This window comes from Mirounga leonina, unplaced genomic scaffold (genome assembly GCF_011800145.1).
Source record: "Mirounga leonina isolate KUSES-001 unplaced genomic scaffold, KU_Mleo_1.0 Mir_129, whole genome shotgun sequence".
In the NCBI taxonomy this organism is placed as follows: domain Eukaryota; kingdom Metazoa; phylum Chordata; class Mammalia; order Carnivora; family Phocidae; genus Mirounga; species Mirounga leonina.
In genome coordinates this window covers 80,003,640-80,020,436 of record NW_023270323.1, presented here as the reverse complement: position 1 = coordinate 80,020,436, position 16,797 = coordinate 80,003,640, and the positions used below count along the sequence as shown (strand labels likewise).

At 49.3% G+C, this 16,797-nt stretch overlaps 1 protein-coding gene across 2 annotated transcripts in view; it reads left to right on the top strand.

The window, feature by feature from the left end:
• Window positions 1-16,797, top strand: part of LOC118010779 (E3 ubiquitin-protein ligase RNF4) — a 214,019-nt gene that overhangs the window by 11,866 nt on the left and 185,356 nt on the right. For both annotated transcript variants that reach the window (XM_035005443.1, XM_035005446.1), the window contains exons 2-4: window positions 2,037-2,206; window positions 5,808-5,922; window positions 7,991-8,070. In XM_035005443.1, coding sequence (XP_034861334.1) covers window positions 2,198-2,206; window positions 5,808-5,922; window positions 7,991-8,070 — 204 coding nt within the window. In that variant the 5' untranslated portion in view covers window positions 2,037-2,197. The remainder of the gene's footprint in view (window positions 1-2,036; window positions 2,207-5,807; window positions 5,923-7,990; window positions 8,071-16,797) is intronic.

Sequence of the window (16,797 nt, the reverse complement as noted above, 5' to 3'; positions counted from 1 at the left end):
CCGTTGTGAGTAGGGGCACCTGTGGCCCCGTGGTGTGGGCGTCAGGAGATGTCGTGCTGCATGCCAGCTGCACCTCTGCCCACAGAGTGACACAGTGAAGAGATCATCCCTTGCAGCCGGTCAGGGTCACAGTGGGTAATGAGGTGGCAGAGGAGCAGATGTGGACACATGCAGACCACCAGGTAATAGAGAAAGGCTCAGCTGGCCGGGTAGTCCCTCTAGAGGGGCTTCTCTTGGGGGAAAAAGGCCGGAGGGGGGGATGGATCAGGAAGGCTTCTGAAAAACCTTCTGGCCTCTCCTTGTCCTGTGTTTCCTACACGTAGCTCATACATCTCAGTCCCAACACTGAGCTGTCTGCCAGGGCCAGCCCTCCCTCCCTCCACCAGATTGGGAGCTGATGACTGGGTTTTTTCATGCTGTGTTCGCAGGGCAGGAGCCATACTGATGAGCGAATGAGGTGGGGAGCCGGTCTTTTTCAAGCTGGGTTGGGTGCGGCATTACACAGCACTTTAGGCTTGAGCAGAGGGGCGGAGCTGCGCTATGGGCGGTGTTTTTGGAGGGACTGCAAGGCTGGTGCTGGTGGAATGAGTCAGCGACATCAGCCTGTGGCTATTGAGCCTTTAAAATGTGCAGCACTGTTCCAAGTGCTCTGCCAGCCCCTATAATCCTCACATACCCATTGAGGTAGGTGCTGCTCAGTTTTGTTGTCGAAGAAACAGGGCACAGAGTTTGGTGCTTTGCCCAAGGGCACAAGTAGGGGTTTGGAGGCGCCCGACCGATCCCAGCCGTCAGGCCCTGTAGATGTGCTCTGATTGCTGTGGCCAGCTGTGTGCGTTAGGAAGCTGTGCTGGCAGTAGGGTGGAGGGGGCACTGGGAGGTGGGAGATCTGTTAGGAGCAGGTAGCAGCCGTGGGGATGACTGGGTGGATGGATTTGAGAGTGGTCCTGTCTTTGCTGCCGTCTCAGCACTTCTCAGATAGGCCTCCTTCTGTCCAAGGTCCTTGTCCTAGTCCAGTGGTTCCTGTGGTGGGGCCTCAGGAGCAGCACCATTAGCACTGCCTCAGAACTTGTGAGAAATGCAAAATTTTGAGTCCCATCCCAGACTTGCTGAGTCAGAGACTCTGGTTTCACAAGCCTTCCTAGTGAGGCTGGTGCAGGCTCAAGTTTGAGAACCCCTGTCCTTGTCCAGAGCACTGCTGCCCAGGGTGGGTGACCAGAGAGCCTCCTCTTTGCTCTGATTCTCCCTGAGTCCCTCAGCCTTGCCCAGTGCTCAGGGCTTCCCCCGCCAGAAGCCAGCTTTGCCCCTTTGACCCTGATGACACACACGCCGACTCCTGGCTTCTGACTCCATGTTTTTGTTTCTCATTTGCTCCCTTTTCCACTGCATCTCTGACACTGAATTTAGGGTGGGTAGCTTCCGCCTCCCAGTGGAAAGGCCCTGAATGAAATCCTAGGGCCTTTCAGTTCTCTAGCAGGTTCTTCACTTGCTGCTTTCACTGCCCTTCCTGGAACCTCCCACTTAGCTTCCCAATCCAGTTTCTTGGTTCTTTCCCACTCACCTGTTGCCAGTGACAGAAGTCTCAGCTAGGCATGCAGGGTGAATCAGGGCAGGTGACTCTCGTCTCCTCCTCTGCATTATCAGCTCCTCCAGAGGGCAACAGTGAAGTTGTAGAAAGAGCCAGAGGCCCTGGGCTCTGCTCTGGCCTCAGAAACTCCATGCCCACCTGGTTGCAAGGAGTCTGCGAGGTCATGTGTGGCCGTTTAGATTCTCTTGCCTTTTCCCAGCAGCTGGCACAAGACTCTGGATGCGTTTGAGCCGCCAGAAAGAAGGGCAGGCGGTGGCATAATGGGTCTGATCTCAGGCTTTGGGATCAAGTGACCCAATGCTCTATAAGAGTGCTTGCTTCTCAAGAATATGCAAGCAAGCACATGAGTTACATGCAGTGTTCAGCAAAGTACCAGTAAAGGATCGCACTGAGCTTTCTTGTTGATGATGTAGGTGGGAGCAGTTATCACCTTGATACCCTTGTTTTTCAGGACTTGAAGATACTGGAAATCTACTTGGCTGCAGATTGCTATGCTAGCCAGAGGATGAGTAACCAGCAGATGTGAGAAGTTGAAAACAGTCAACATTCAGCTTCCTTGCCAACCTCTGTACAGGTCCCTTCCTTCTCTGTAGGGTGAAGTCAAAGAGCACAATGAGTACTGTGAGTTTTATCAGCTTGTGAATTTTCTTTTTAAAGATTTTGTTGTTTTATTTATTTGTGAGAGTGTGCCCACGAGGTGGGGTGGGGGGGCAGAGGGACAAGCAAACTGCACTGAGCAGGGAGCCCAACATGGGGCTCGATACCAGGACCCTGAGATCACAACCTGAGCCAAAGTCAGACGTTTAACTGACTGCACCACCCAGGCGCCCCCTCATGAATTGTATTTTCGAGGCTAAGCAACTACCTTATTTCTTATGGCACATTAATGAGAGTACCGTAAAGGTGCCTCTCAGTAACCCTTGTTCTCGAAGGAAAAGCGTACAGGACTGAGGGCAGCTACACAACTTAGTTGTCTGGAGGAGTCCAGTGTTTTGGGTGGTGTCCTGAAGACAACAGTAATACCTGCGGGTTTGGAAATTTTCTATCCCCAGAGCAGCTTCCGTGTCCTGGAAATGCTCTGGTTTATTTAATCCTTCACAATCCTTCACAATCCAGTGTTCCATTTTCCCTTCTCTTTCCTTTCCCTGTGTAGTTTTTGGTCCAGTGTGAGCATAGTGGTAATGGTCCTTCGTGAGAGTTTTCTTATACTCAGTGACCAAAGTCGGTAAGTCTGTTCAGAGCATTTATCAGACTGCAGAGGCTGTGCCGTGTTAGCAGATATCCCCTGGAGCCCCTTGAGCTCCAGAGAAGATTGCCTGAAGGTCTCCCTCCCTAGTTTATTCCCTGCTGACCAGATTGCTCATATGATCTAAACTCAAAACAGTTGTTTTCTGAGATACTGGATTCGTATCAGGTGGACCAGCTGGGAAACGACAGCGTCATAGTCTCTCCCCAGGTTCCAGAGGTGCTGTGAGCGTGTGGGCAGGGTGAGACTGAACAGCAGTAGAAATCCTGTAGATTCCACTCCCTGCCCCTGGCTGCACCTCGTCCTGACCACTCCCAGTGCCTAGAGTGCTCAGAGCCCACCGTTGATGTTTGTACACAAAAGGGCCTTTGTTTCCCTGGACCTACCCTTTTAAAAGGCAGGTGACTTCCCACTCTGACTCCTTATCTGCAGATTGTCCCTGCAGCTCACTTGTAGGGAAACATGTCCTGAGCCTGGGCACCTCCCCTCTGAAGCCCACGCCTTGCCCAGGCAGGATCTGGTTAGAGCAGTGTAGCTTATGTGACTGTGAAGAAGTTGGTTAAGCTTCCTCAATGGCGTAAATAACTTACGTGGTCAGTTTGAACTGAAGGCTGTGAACCTCTCCTGCTCGTGCAAAGGGAGACAGCCACGCTGAGAGTAACAGGGCAGCGGAGAGAATCTCTGCCAGTGTTCTAGGGTTTCTGGAGGCTGGCCCTGAGCTAGCAGTCCCCTACCCCTTGCCCTCTGGGGAATGTGGGGGATGCAGGGCTTCAGAGGGGGTGCTGACTCCTGAGATGGTCAACCTGGGAGAGTGAGGGATAGCCTCATAGTGGAGGTGAAATTTGCATAGGTTTCTGAAAGCTGTGTAAGAATTGGCCAAATGAGGAGGGGGAGGAATGGGTAGTCCAGGCACGGAAGGGGTGAGAAAGCTGCCAGGGAAGAGGATTGCTGTGGGGTGTAGGGTAGAGGTGGTGAGCAGGGAGAGCACATGTTGCTGCAGTGCCCATGGTGTCCGAGTCCAGCACCTTGACTTTGGCCAGGGCCCATGGCTGCTGCTTGCCCCCTTCGGTGGGGACCAGAAACCATACAGGTGGCTGTGGTGGGGCATGAAGGGTTCTGTTCAGCAGTATCTCCTGAGAAATATTTGGTCCTTTGCAGAGGAAGGAAAATACAAAGAAACTTCAGAGAGAAACGGGGAAAACTTAAGTAGCCCAGGTCTTCTGGTGGCAGTGAGGGGAGCCGGTAGACACTGGGCCGTAGACTCTGCTGAGGCTAGAGTGGCAGCTCCCTCAACAGACAGACAGCAGCTCCTGGCGGGAGAATTTTGAACAACTGTGGTCGCTTGTCTCTAGGCCCTCCTGGAGATGGTTCATCTGTCCTTAGATTCACAGGAAGTTGCTAAACCCAAATCTTAATTTCTGACACTCCCCAGGCTGCCTTTTGCCACTGAGGCATGGTTGGAATACAGCAGGAGTCAGGCATCTCTCTCTTGCCTGGCCAGCACGCTTAGGTCTTGTGCACATCTCACCAACAGTGTCCATCCTTACAGAGTTTCCAGGGACAGAATGCTTAGTAAGGTACGCCAAGGAGTTAGGGTTGTGCTGGCATCCTGTGTCTGTGCTCAGTACTTGGCATACATCGTGCCCTCTCATCCGCATGCCAGCTCTGCAAGGCTGGTGTGGTGAGGGTTTGGGCTCCATAGAGGAATCACCACCCCAGCTCACCCAGTTCAGAGCATGGTTGGGCCCAGTGGCAGTGGGAACCAGAAACATAGGGAGCCGGGATTGGCGGGGGCCATGCAGGGTGGGAATAACAAGGTGACAGGGTCAGGTGGGAGGTTGGGTCTCTTTTGAGGAAGGCCATACAGGGCGTGTTCTCACCGTGGGTTTTAGGGCCAGCCTGGTCAGAAGTGCTGGAGCGTGCTGGGAAGCCAGCGCTCAAGGATTGGGGAGACGGCTGGCTCGGGGAGTTTGGACTGCAGATAGCGCCAGCTGAGAGCCTGAGCCTTCCAGAAGGCAGGGTTCCTGGGCAGCCACTGGGAACTTTGGTTCTTTGAGCTCAGGGCCATGATTGTGAGGGTATGAGCTGCATTGACTAGCACCCTAAAGGTTGATGAATTCCCAAAGAAAAAACCCACTTTCCACAGTGGATGGAAATGTGGGAAACTGAGGGTCTTTGGGTTGAAACAACAGAATGGCCTCAGTGAGGCCAAATACAGATCCAAGCAGGGCAGGTCTGCTACTTTTGGTGAAAAGGAGGGGTTTCTGGCCAAGTCCTGACCTGGGTCAGAGGCTTGTATAAAGTTGTGTATCAGGTAATTTTGACCAATAGTTTGATATAACAAAGTTTAGCTTTATAGAGTTCATGTTCACTATATGTTTAGGATTATTTCTCTTTTAAATATTCAGTGTTCTAGAATGTCAAGTTTTGTTTTTGTTACTGTTTTTAGAGAGGGGGGAGGGACAGAGTGAGAGAGGATTTCAAGCAGGCTCCATGCTCAACACAGAGCCCAACGCGGGGCTCCATCTCACAACCCTGAAATCATGACCTGAGCCGTAATCAGGAGTCAGATGCTTAACTGATTATACCACCCAGGTGTCCTAGAATGTCGAGTTTTGAAAGGACCCATTACCTCAGGTTGGCTCACTGGTCTCTTACTCTTTCTACTCTTCAGGTTTTTTATTTATTTGAGAGAGAGAGAGCTTGCGCATGTGCGCACACAAGCTGGGGGGAGGGGGGAGGGAGAAGCAGGCTCCCTGCTGATCAGGGAGCCCCAGGTGGGGCTCAGTCCCAGGACCCTGGGATCATGATCAGAGTCGAAGGCAGACGCTTAACTGACTGAGCCAACCAGGCGCCCCGTGATCTCCCTACTCTTCTTGATGAGTTGAGCCATTCCCATGTTGACCTTTCATTCTTCTTGTTGAAGTTGTATCAGTCAGGGGCTCATGTGACTGTTTCTTTCCCCGATACCCTCAGAGAAAGCGCCGTGGTGGCACAGTAAATTCTAGACAAGCCCAGAAGCGAACTCGGGAAGCAGCCTCCACTCCTGAGATGGCCTTGGAAGCAGAACCCATAGAACTTGTGGAAAGTGGTAAGATCACCAGGAATGCTGTGACCATGGGGTGCTGGCAGGGTGCAGTGTGCATGGGTGAGTCCAGCACTGGAGCCCCCCAGCTGTGGGGCCTTGTGCAGGCCACACCACCTGCCTGAGCCTCCATTACCCTCCCACTGGGATCGTCCTGATGCCACCGCGTAGAGTTGTCATTAAGGTGAACATTTAGCTCAGTGCCTGTTAGCTAACACTTACGTACACGGGGTAGCTTCTGTCCTTGTCTTTATAAGACCTGCGCAGTCTTGCACTCACCCACCACTCAAAACTGAAAGCTGACTTGAGCAAGACCTTCCCTCTTTGGTGGCGTAAGACCTCCACGGGTTTTGACAGCCGCTCAGCACGGCTAACCAGTTAGCCTTCTGGGAATGTGCAGCAGGGGAGGGGAGACCTCCCTGGGCCCACCTTTTAGATTTGAAACTGTACGTCCAGTTCGCTTGGCCCTGAAGTACTCAGGCTTTCCTTTTCTCTTTTTCATTGAGACACAAAATTTCCCAAGAAGGCGTGTGTGTGGACAGAGGCACCTGTGTTGGAGGGAGTTGCTATAGGCAGAGGCAGATTGATTTTTTTCCCCCTCTGCCTGCTGAGGGAGATGGCAAATGGCCTGAGTTGAGTCTCTCTGCTCTGCATGTACTGAGATTGTTTTAATGACTATGATGCCTGAAAACTGACACTGAGAGAGAAGGAGCTTGTCTTGAGGTAAATTTCATGGGCCCTTCAGAGAAGTGAAGTTCTTAATATCGTCTCTGTGGCTCCTGAATTTCACTTCTGTGAATTCTTAGAAGCCTAGAGGCTGAGACCCTGGCCGCCCTGTTGTTCCCTTCCCTCTGCCCCAGACTTGATGCCCTGGCGTCCGAATTCTGCCGTCCTGCACTAGAGGCTGGCGCGGGAGGCCCCTTGATCAGGACATGAGGCGTGGGAGGGGTCTCGGGCCTGACTGCTGTCCCGCACAGCCCTTCCCTCCCCACAGGCCGCCTTACCACGTGTGCAGGACTGTGTGCCACGCTGCCTGTGGGAGTATGGCTTTTGTGAGAGCCAGAAATTATGTCCACCAGAACGAGAATGGCTCTGTGACTTAGAGTATTTCAGTATATGGGCTATTTTTTAAAAAGGACGAGGTCATTTTGTATAAATTACAATCTCTGATATATTGTGGGTTTTACTCCTGTGAGACTTTTTAATAGAAGAAAATAAAGCAAATTTGAATTGCTAAATGTTTTGAGTTACTGTCTCCAAATAAATACCACTTCTAAAAATCCTACTCTCGTACTTCTTTAGTGCTATAATAAAAGCAGAAATGATCGTAAATCTTTTTTTAGTTAATATAAATGGAAATTGTCCTCTGCGGTTCATTCTTACCTGCCACACAGAAGTGCCGATACCTGTTGGCACAGATCCTTCCCCACTCTGTCCTGTGCTCACGTGGACTCCACAGTGGATCCTAGGGCTCACAGGCAAGCTACAGAGCAGGCCCAGCCCATTCTGGTGCGCTGGGAGTCTAAGGGGTCAGTAAACACCACCCTGTGGCCCCGTTTGAGAGCCACATGGAGATGAGTATCTCACTGATGAGGGTGCAGAACTGAGCCTGACGAGGTGTGTGGGAGAGCGGCAGCCTCGAGGAGGAGGTTTGAGGCGGGTCCATGCCAAAGAGAAAGGCCCTGAGGTGAGCATGCCTGGTCCTTTCCCTGGATGTCCCCCAGCGCTCCCAGGTAGGTCTCTGCCTCTCCCCTGTACGGGGCAGGTGGGGGCACTGAGGCCTAGCGTGACAATGTGTGGCCACAGGGATGAAGGGGTGTGTGTACACAGACATGACCCCCTCCCCTTGGTGTAGTTGTCAGAACCACATACCGACACTCAAAATGCTGAAAGGGCATTCACTGGTACTCGGGCACCTCTGAAAAAGGGATTGGACCTGATGTTCTGCATTCTGTACTTCGAGGGGGTTTTAGTTTGGGATAAGCCTGTGCTCCATTTGCAATCATTTAATGAAGCTTAGAGCGGTATGGCTTTACTTTTTTCCTAATGCTTGTCAAAATGCTTTATTTTAAAGCTGGAGATGAAATAGTGGATCTCACCTGTGAATCGTTAGAGCCTGTGGTCGTTGACCTGACTCACAATGACTCTGTCGTGGTAAGTGTCGGAGCGGGACGGGTGATCCTTCCTGGCTGTGGGAACTTGGCCAGCACCAACTTCTGAAGGCCTTGGTCACAGGTTATGGTTTGTGCCGAAGAAACTCAGGCACTCAGTGACTAGAGCCCAAGATAGAAAGTATTTCTGGAAAATCCTTTGTTGTGGCTTTGTTACCTGTGGACAGTAAATCTGTGTGGCCCTGGTCTTTCCACGGCTGGCACAGAAGCCATCTGAGGGGAGCCCCGAGACCCCACCTCTGTTGTCCCCTATTCTGCACTTTATACCAGCTGTGTGACCTCGGGCAAGTTCTTAGCCTCATTCACTCTGAATAGGGATATGCCCTCCGTGCCAGTAGGGTATTGGGAGGGTTAAAAGTCACCCTGGATTTGAGTGCCTGGCACCTAGTGGTGCCCGGTAAGTGTGATTTCGCCCTCCCAGCCGGTGGGGACGAGAAGGCTTACGTAGCACTGCTGGAGGGAGCAGGCACCCTGCATCGCTGCTTGATTCCAGGGAGGATGGGGCTTGGGAAGCTGCTTGTGCCCCCTTCCTGTGGCACCAGCTGTGGACCCTGGCAAAGAGCACACTTGCCCCGTGTAGCCCTGGGGGAAGGAGACCTGCTCCAGGACGTGGGGGCATGCGGCTGCCTCTCTAGGATGCATTTTGAGCGCTGTTTGGTCTGATGTGCAGTTCGTGGAGTGGAGCAAGTAGGAGGCAGGTGCTGCTGGGGACTGGGGTTGGTAGTAACGGAGTCTCCCCGTGGCCTTGGGGCCCACTGGTCCTTGGCTGCTTCTGATTATGCTTACAATTTCAGAATAGGGTTACGCTGAGAAGCTTCAAGACTTCTTTAAAAGAAAAGAAGGGCGATGATGGGGAACTGTCTTGACAGATTTAGAGGTTTAGACTCTGGTCTTGATTGAAAACCACCAGTCCTACTGTGTGTCTGCGCAACCCGCCGCCCCCCCCCCCCCCCCGATACCTGTGGGCACAGATCCTTCCCCACTCTGTCCTGTGCTCACGTGGACTCCACAGTGGATCCTAGGGATCCTTGGGCTCCCCCAAGGAATGGCAGCTGAAACCCGTATTTTCTCTGACACTCAGTCTCTGACCTGCAGCCCTGGGGGGAAAACCAAGATTCTGCTTCTAAGACCTTCCAGCCCTCAAGGAGACAATGATTGGCTTCTGTTCTGTGACATGCCAGCATCATGAAATCCCCTTTCATGCCTTAGATTTTTTCTTTTTTTAATGACTAGACTGCCCTTCCTAATGGCCCCTTCCTGACCTTTCCTACCTTCTTTGTGTCTCCCTGGGCATGGAGAGTCATCAGGAGATGTAGAATAGGACTGGTAGGGTTGGGGGAGCTGCCCTGGGAGTGGATGGCTGGCCAGAGGCCAGAGATGGGGGGAGGGGGGACTGGCCTAGGAGGTGGGAGTCCTGGTTTTCTGGTCCTAGGTATACTGGTTATTTTGGTCATAGGACTTACCTTACCATGGTCTCAGGTTCCCAGCCATAAAATAATTGTCTTGGGCTTTATAGCACTCCTGATTCTAACCATTCTCTACTTTTTGTTGTTTACTTTAATAAATTCAAATGCCAGTTTTTAAATTTACAGTGAGAAATACATGTAAGGCTGAAGTTCTCACTCTAAGCATATCTACTTGGGAAAATTAATAGTATTAACTTAGGACAAGGAGCATCCATTAGGTGAATTTTAAGTTCAGGGTGACCCCAGGCCTCACCTGCAGGAGAGTGTGAATGGATAAATTATTGGTTCCCAAATTGGGGTGACCTTACTGGTTCAGCCAGAATCTGTGGGAACAGGCCACGTGTACCTCTTTGTCCCTGCTGGGAGAAGCTAGCTCTGTACCTTAAAGACCGGAATATCTGCATCCCCCCATCCAGGCCCGACTTCAGAACTTTAGTGAGCCCTCTGATGAGAAACTTGACTGAGACTCTTTTTCCAACTCTCTAAAGACTCCAAAGCCCCCAGTGAATTAAGAGAACTAAAAAATACCGTAAGGAGTGATAACACTTCTGTACATCTCTGCTTAGTTATATTCTCTCCAAATTAACTTTTATTTTGGGCATTGCATACCCAAAAAAGGCCATCACTGCTGGATCCCAGGACATGTGTATCTTTGATTTTTACTAGATTAATGCCAATCTCTTTTCTAAAGGGGTTGTGCTTGTTCACATTCTTACCAGTGTTTTCGGTGCTCACCACCACTTTACTTCTGGCCAGTCTGATGGTTGAACACCTTTTGTGTTCATTGGTAGTTCATTTTTGTCTTTTGTGAAGTTCCTGTTAAAATCTTTTTTTTTACGCACATGTTGTATGTACAACTTTTACAATAGCCAGAGAAACTGATCTAGAACGGAGCAACCCCTTGTCTTCTCCCCGCCTATTTGGTTGTCTGCCGCGTGTGTGTGTGTGTGTGTGTGTGTGTTCCCCAGACATATTTTTAAGGGGGCTCTACACCTAACATAGGGCTTGAACTCACAACCTTGGCATCAAGAGTTGCATGCTTTACTGGCTGAGCTAACCAGGCACCCCTTTCTGCCTTGTTTTGTTTTGTTTTAGGAATTCTTTATAAGTGATTAAGTATGAACTTGCCACTAGTTAGGTTTTGTGTCTTCTTCTGAGAGGTCTTTTTCTTTTCGATTTATGTACAGAGGTTCTTAATTTTAATACAGTTGAATTTATCAATTTGTTGAAGATAATCCATGTAAAAATCCATTCTGTATTCTGAGTTTTACTGTTTAGCTTTCTACAAGTGAGTCTGTAACACATTTGAATTGCCTTTTGTGTGTGGTTTGAGGTGGGGTCTTTAGCTCCTCTTCGTAAGGTCTTGTGGTTTTGCAAATCTTTTGTTAGAAGATTTATTCCTGGGGGCGCCTGGGTGGCTCTGTCCTTAGGTGTCTGCCTTCGGCTCAGGTCATGGTCCCGGGGTCCTGGGATTGAGCCCTGCATCAGGCTCCCTACTCAGTGGGGAGTCTGCTTCTCCCTCTCCCACTCCCTCTACTTGTGTTCCCTCTCGCTGTCTCTCTCTGTCAAATAAATAAAATCTTAAAAAAAAAAAAAAAGATTTATTCCTAAATACATAGTATTTTAAGAAGCTATTAAAGATGGTATGGGGCACCTGGGTGGCTCAGTCGTTGGGCATCTGCCTTTGGCTCAGGTCATGATCCCAGGATCCTGGGATCGAGCCCCACATCGGGCTCCCTGCTCAGCAGGAGGCCTGCTTCTCCCTCTCCCACTCCCCCTGCTTGTGTTCCTGCTCTCGCTATCTCTCTCTCTCAAATAAATAAAATCTTTATTTTAAAAAATAGTATTATAGGGGTGCCTGGGTGGCTCAGTCATTAAGTGCCTGCCTTCGGCTCAGGTCATGATCCCAGGGTCCTGGGATCGGGCCCCACGTCGGGCTCTCTGCTCAGTGGGAAGCCATCCTCTCCCTCTCCTACTCCCCCTACTTTTGTTCCCTCTCACTGTGTCTCTGTCAAATAAAATCTTTTAAAAAATGGTATTATAAAATTTCCTTTTGTTTTTTGTTTTTATTTGCTAATATAAAGAAATGCAGGGGCACCTGGGTGGCTCAGTTGGTTAAGTGACTGCCTTCGGCTCAGGTCATGATCCTGGAGTTCTGGGATCGAGTCCCGCATCAGGCTCCCTGCTCAGCAGGGAGTCTGCTTATCCCTCTGACCTCCCCCCATCTTGTGCTCTCTCTCTCTCTCATTCTCTCCCTCTCAAATAAATAAATAAATAAAATATTTAAAAAATAAAAACAAAGAAATGCAATTGATTTTATCTCTTGATACTTTTTCAATGTAGCAATTCTTAATCTGGAAATCTTTTGGATTTCTGTGTACACAGAATAAATTGTGGTTCTTTTCTATTTCCTTTTTTTTTTTTTTTTTCTTAACACACTGGCTAAAGAAAAATCAGCACTGCCTGAATAAAAATGGTGACAGTCCTGGACATTCTTGTCTCATCCCAAATCTGAAGGAATCCTTTCAGACTTGGACCGTTAAATAAGTTCTCTGTGGTAGGTTTTATTGCTGTCATTGTTTATGCCCTTTATTAGGATTGGAGAAATTCCCCTCTATTTTCTGTTGGTCTGCAAGTTTCTTCAAGAATCAATGTTGAATTTGGGGCGCCTGGGTGGCTCAGTCGGTTAAGCATCCAACTTTTGATTTTGGCTCAGGTCATGAGAGTCTGCTTAAGATTCTCTCCTCCCGGGGCACCGGGGTGGCTCAGTCGTTACGCGTCTCCCTTCGGCTCAGGTCATGATCCCAGAGTCCTGGGATCGAGTCCCGCATCGGGATCCCTGCTCCGCGGGAAGCCTGCTTCTCCCTCTCCCACTCCCCCTGCTTGTGTTCCCTCTCTCGCTGTGTCTCTCTGTCAAATAAATAAATAAAATCTTAAAAAAAAAAAAAAAAAGATTCTCTCCTCCCTCTGCCCCCACTCATGCTTCTGCACGAATGCACGTGCTCTGTCTCAAATAAATAAAATAAAAAATAAAATGTGCTGCTTCTTAAGTAAAAAAGAATCAATGTTGAATTTTAATACTTCCACAGAATGATAGTTTTTCCCCTTTCATATGTTGAAGTGGAGAATTACATTGGTTTTTAGTGTTAAACTATAAAATGTTGTGGTCTTTATATATTGCCAAATTCTGTTTGCTACTGTTTTATGTATGACTTCTGTCTCTCTTCATGAGTAGAATTGGTTTGTCTGTAACTTTTATCTTGTACACATACCTTATGAGGTTTTTGGTATCAGAGTACTGGTATCTTTATTAAGTGAGTCAGGCACCCTTTTTTCTGTCCTCCAGACTTCCTTGCAAGTTTAGTAGAACCCCACAGTCAAGGTACCTAGCCTCAAGTTTTTCAGAAGTTGTCAATCTCCTTTAAAATGTTTACTTTTATTGGTATAAGTTTGTGATGTCTTAATGTTCTGTGGAACCCATAGTGATGGCTCCTTTTTCATTTCTTCTGATGTTGGTTGTGTTTTCTGTCTCTAGATTAGTATCACCAGAAGTTTATTAGATCTTTCAGAGAACCAACTTTTAGCTTTGTGGTTCCTTTCTGTGTAAGTTTGTTTTCATTCAGGATTGCTGCTTTTTTCCTTTGAGTTTATTTTGCTGTTTTTCTAACTTACTAATTTTCATCATTTCTTTTCTAATAAATGCCTTTAAGATTATATTTTTAAGCTATATCCTACAGATTTTGTTATTAGTATTATATGTTCAATTTTGTGTACTTATCAAATTAGTATTTAACTTCCAAACATGTTGGAGTTTTAGTTCCTTTTTGTTGTGGTTATAGATTCGTGTTTTTTGGGGTTGGTTTGTTTTTTTTTTTAAGATTTATTTATTTGTCAGAGAGAGAGCGCGTGCACACAAACAGGGGAAGCGAAAGGCAGAGGGAGGAGGAGCCCGATGGGTCCAGGGATCATGACCAGAGCTGAAGGCAGATGCTTACTTAATCAACTGAGCCACCCGGGCATCCCATGTTGTTACTGATTCTTTGAATTATTGCATTATTGGTCAGAAAATACATTGTGTATGTCAGTTCTTTGATAATTCCTGAGACTTTTCTTTGAGCCTGGCTTGCACAAGGTAGCTGGCCTTCACTGGATGACCTGCCCCCACAGGTCCTGCCTGGGCTTTGGTTTCGTGGTGAGGCTTTCACAAGTAAGCTTCAGTTTTTGAAGAATCTTCTGTGCTTTCTTTCCCTCTGGATTATTGTATTCCCTTCAGTTTGACCAAGTATGTTCTTGGATGCCTCTGTATTTAAAAATATGTATGTTTTATCTTGTTTTGGTGGTTTCCAGTGGGAAAGTTGATGGAAATACTAGCCTGCCATTTATTGGAAAGCTCTGCTGATATTTTCCATCCTCTTGCTTTCTCAAGTGGATTTTCAGAACACTTTTTTTTTTTTTCCTTAGATTTTATTTATTTATTTGAGACAGAGAGAATGAGAGAGAGAGAGCACATGAGAGGGGAAAGGGTCAGAGGCAGAAGCAGGCTCCCTGCCGAGCAGGGAGCCCGACACGGGACTCGATCCAGGGACTCCAGGATCATGACCTGAGCCGAAGGCAGTCGCTTAACCAACTGAGCCACCCAGGCACCCAGAACACTTTTTTTTTTTAGGATTTTATTTGTTTATTAGAGAGTGCACGAGCCAGGGGAGGGGCAGAGGAAGAGGGAGAAGCAGACTCCATCCTGAATGGGGAGCTGGATGCCACGCTTGATCCCAGGACCCCAAGATCATGACCTGAGCCAAAGGAAGATGCTTAACAGAGCTACTCAGGTGCCCGCCCCTTCATGAGCATTTGTAGCATATCAGCCTCTGCTCTAGCTACAGGGGATGACGCATTGATAGAAAAGATGTACTCCTCTCTTTTAAGAAACTTGTGTCTTGAAGAGGGAAGATATTGAAAATGGTATTTGCGGGGCGCCTGGGCGGCTCAGTCATTAAGCGTCTGCCTTCGGTTCAGGTCATGATCCCAGGGTCCTGGGATCAAGCCCCGCATCGGGCTCGCTGCTCTGTCTCCCACTCTCCCTGCTTGTGTTACCTCTCTCGTGGTCTCTCTCTCTCTGTCAAATAAATAAATAAAATCTTTTTAAAAAAAATGAAAATCGTATTCGCTTAGAGTGTTTTCACTCATTGAATTTCAAAAAAGTGTTGTTGTTTTTGTTGTTTCAAAGAGTTTCTTTTAAAGTCAGGTTGGTTTCCCTGGAATGTCTTCTTGGTCTGTCTCCATGGCATACCAGTGAGTCATGCTATTTGGTTTCGCTCCGTACCCGCCTAGTTCTTCATTCATGAGTCTCTTGAAAGGGTCTGCTTAGGGGCACCTGGGTGGCTCAATCGTTAAGCGTTTGCCTTTGACTCGGGTCATGATCCCAGAATCCTGGGATCAAGCCCCACATCAGGCTCCCTGCTCAGCAGGAGGCCTGCTTCTCCCTCTCCCACTCCCCCTGCTTGTGTTCCCTCTCTTCGCTGTGTCTCTTTCTCTGTCAAATAAATAAATAAAATCTTAAAAGGGGGGGGGGGGTCTGCTTAACCGAAGCTCCCTTACAGGCAAGGACAGAGCCCTGTCCATCTCTGTGGGACTAGTCAAGGGCCTGAGGGGTACCCAGTGACTGCTAGAATGAGTGAAGCAACATAATTCTCTCTGAAGAATGAAGGGCTCGGTCACCATGTGCAGGAATCAGGGCAACAGTTGTATGTGGAATCAGGCAGGGAGCATGAACTCTGACTGGAACCTAACTGTCAGAACCAGTTTTCCTGGTCCTCCTGGCACGGCTGCAGGATTAGGAATCTGTAATTGCGTGCTGTGTGCAACTGTTGGAGCTAAAGACTAGCCGCTTACGTGCACAGTGCTTGGAGGTGGCTGTTTTTTCCTGTGTGGCAACGTGCCAAGCTGCGTGGGGAGGTCATCGAAAGCAAGTGGCTTGCGGAGCTCCTGGCTGGGGGAGTGTCCTTAGAGATGCCAGGGGTCCGCCTGTCTGCAGAGGACCCCAGGGACTCCTGCTTGGTCTTGTCCCATTTTTTCACCCAGCATATTGGCTGCAGACCCAGGAGGGACCTAGAATGCCAGGGGTTTTGTCCATTGGTAGAAGAGGGGCTTGTCCTCCCCCTCTGACCAGGGGCCTGTGACGTGGGTCAGCACTTGCAGGCGTTCTGAGGCTCAGCCGTGCTTCAGAAACTCAAAGGGCCTTCGCGTGACCGACTTGGAGTCGGGTGCCTACTGCGGGTCATCCATTCTCCAGACATGTCACTTGTCTCTTGGTGCTCTGACCTGCGGTTTATCCCATAGTCAAGAAAGAGAAGCCAGAGGGTCTGATCTCAGGCCACTTGCCACAGTACTAACTCAGCTGTTCAGACCAGGGGTTTTGTTTCTTTTAAAGGCCTCTCGGCCAGATCAGAGGCCCCAGAGCTTCCCCCCACCCTCCACCCCCCCGCCGACCTCCCCTACCCTTCACGCCTCTGTCTCTTGTGCCAGGGAAGCACTGTGCTACCTTCAGGGTCCCAGCCATGAGGACACTTACCGGGGTTCTGGAATTTGATGTGGTTCAGCTGCTGGCTGGAGGGAGCACCAGTCACAGTGTTGCGTGTCCCTCAGCCAGGCTGTGGCACCATTGTTTTCTACCCTTTGGGCAAGCAGCTGCCTCTCTGAGCTTTTGTGTTGAAGATGGGGACAGAGGCATCACCAGTGAGGGGAGCTCTCTGGTCACTATGTATTCATTTACCCAGTAGTTACGTAAGGAGCACCTGTCTTGAGCCTTGAGACGAGGCCGCGAATGTACCTCCCCAGGGGCTCAGGTCTGGCCCAAGCTCGGCACTGCCTGGAAGTGAGCTGGGTCTGACTCACAAGAGCCTGTGGAGACTCCGTTCCCACACACTGCTCGCCGGGGAGCCTGCAGCATCCTATTCCTTCCAGGTGTCTCCACACCTAGTCAAGTGACCCATCGTGGCAAATGGAGGCGAGGCAATGTTGGAGCGCTGGAAAGCTGGGATCATCCTCGCCCACAGGAGATTTTCCTTCTGTTCCTAGCTAAATTCAGAGCTCCCCTTTTATAGACTTCATAGGGACTCCACCTCCTGTCAGCCCAAGCTCTTTTTCCAGTACATAATCCCCATGATGAGATTGACAGTCCCCCAAGTTCATAGTCACACACTCCAGCCTCCTCTAGGGGGAAGAGGGAGCACCTTCGGTAGCTCCAA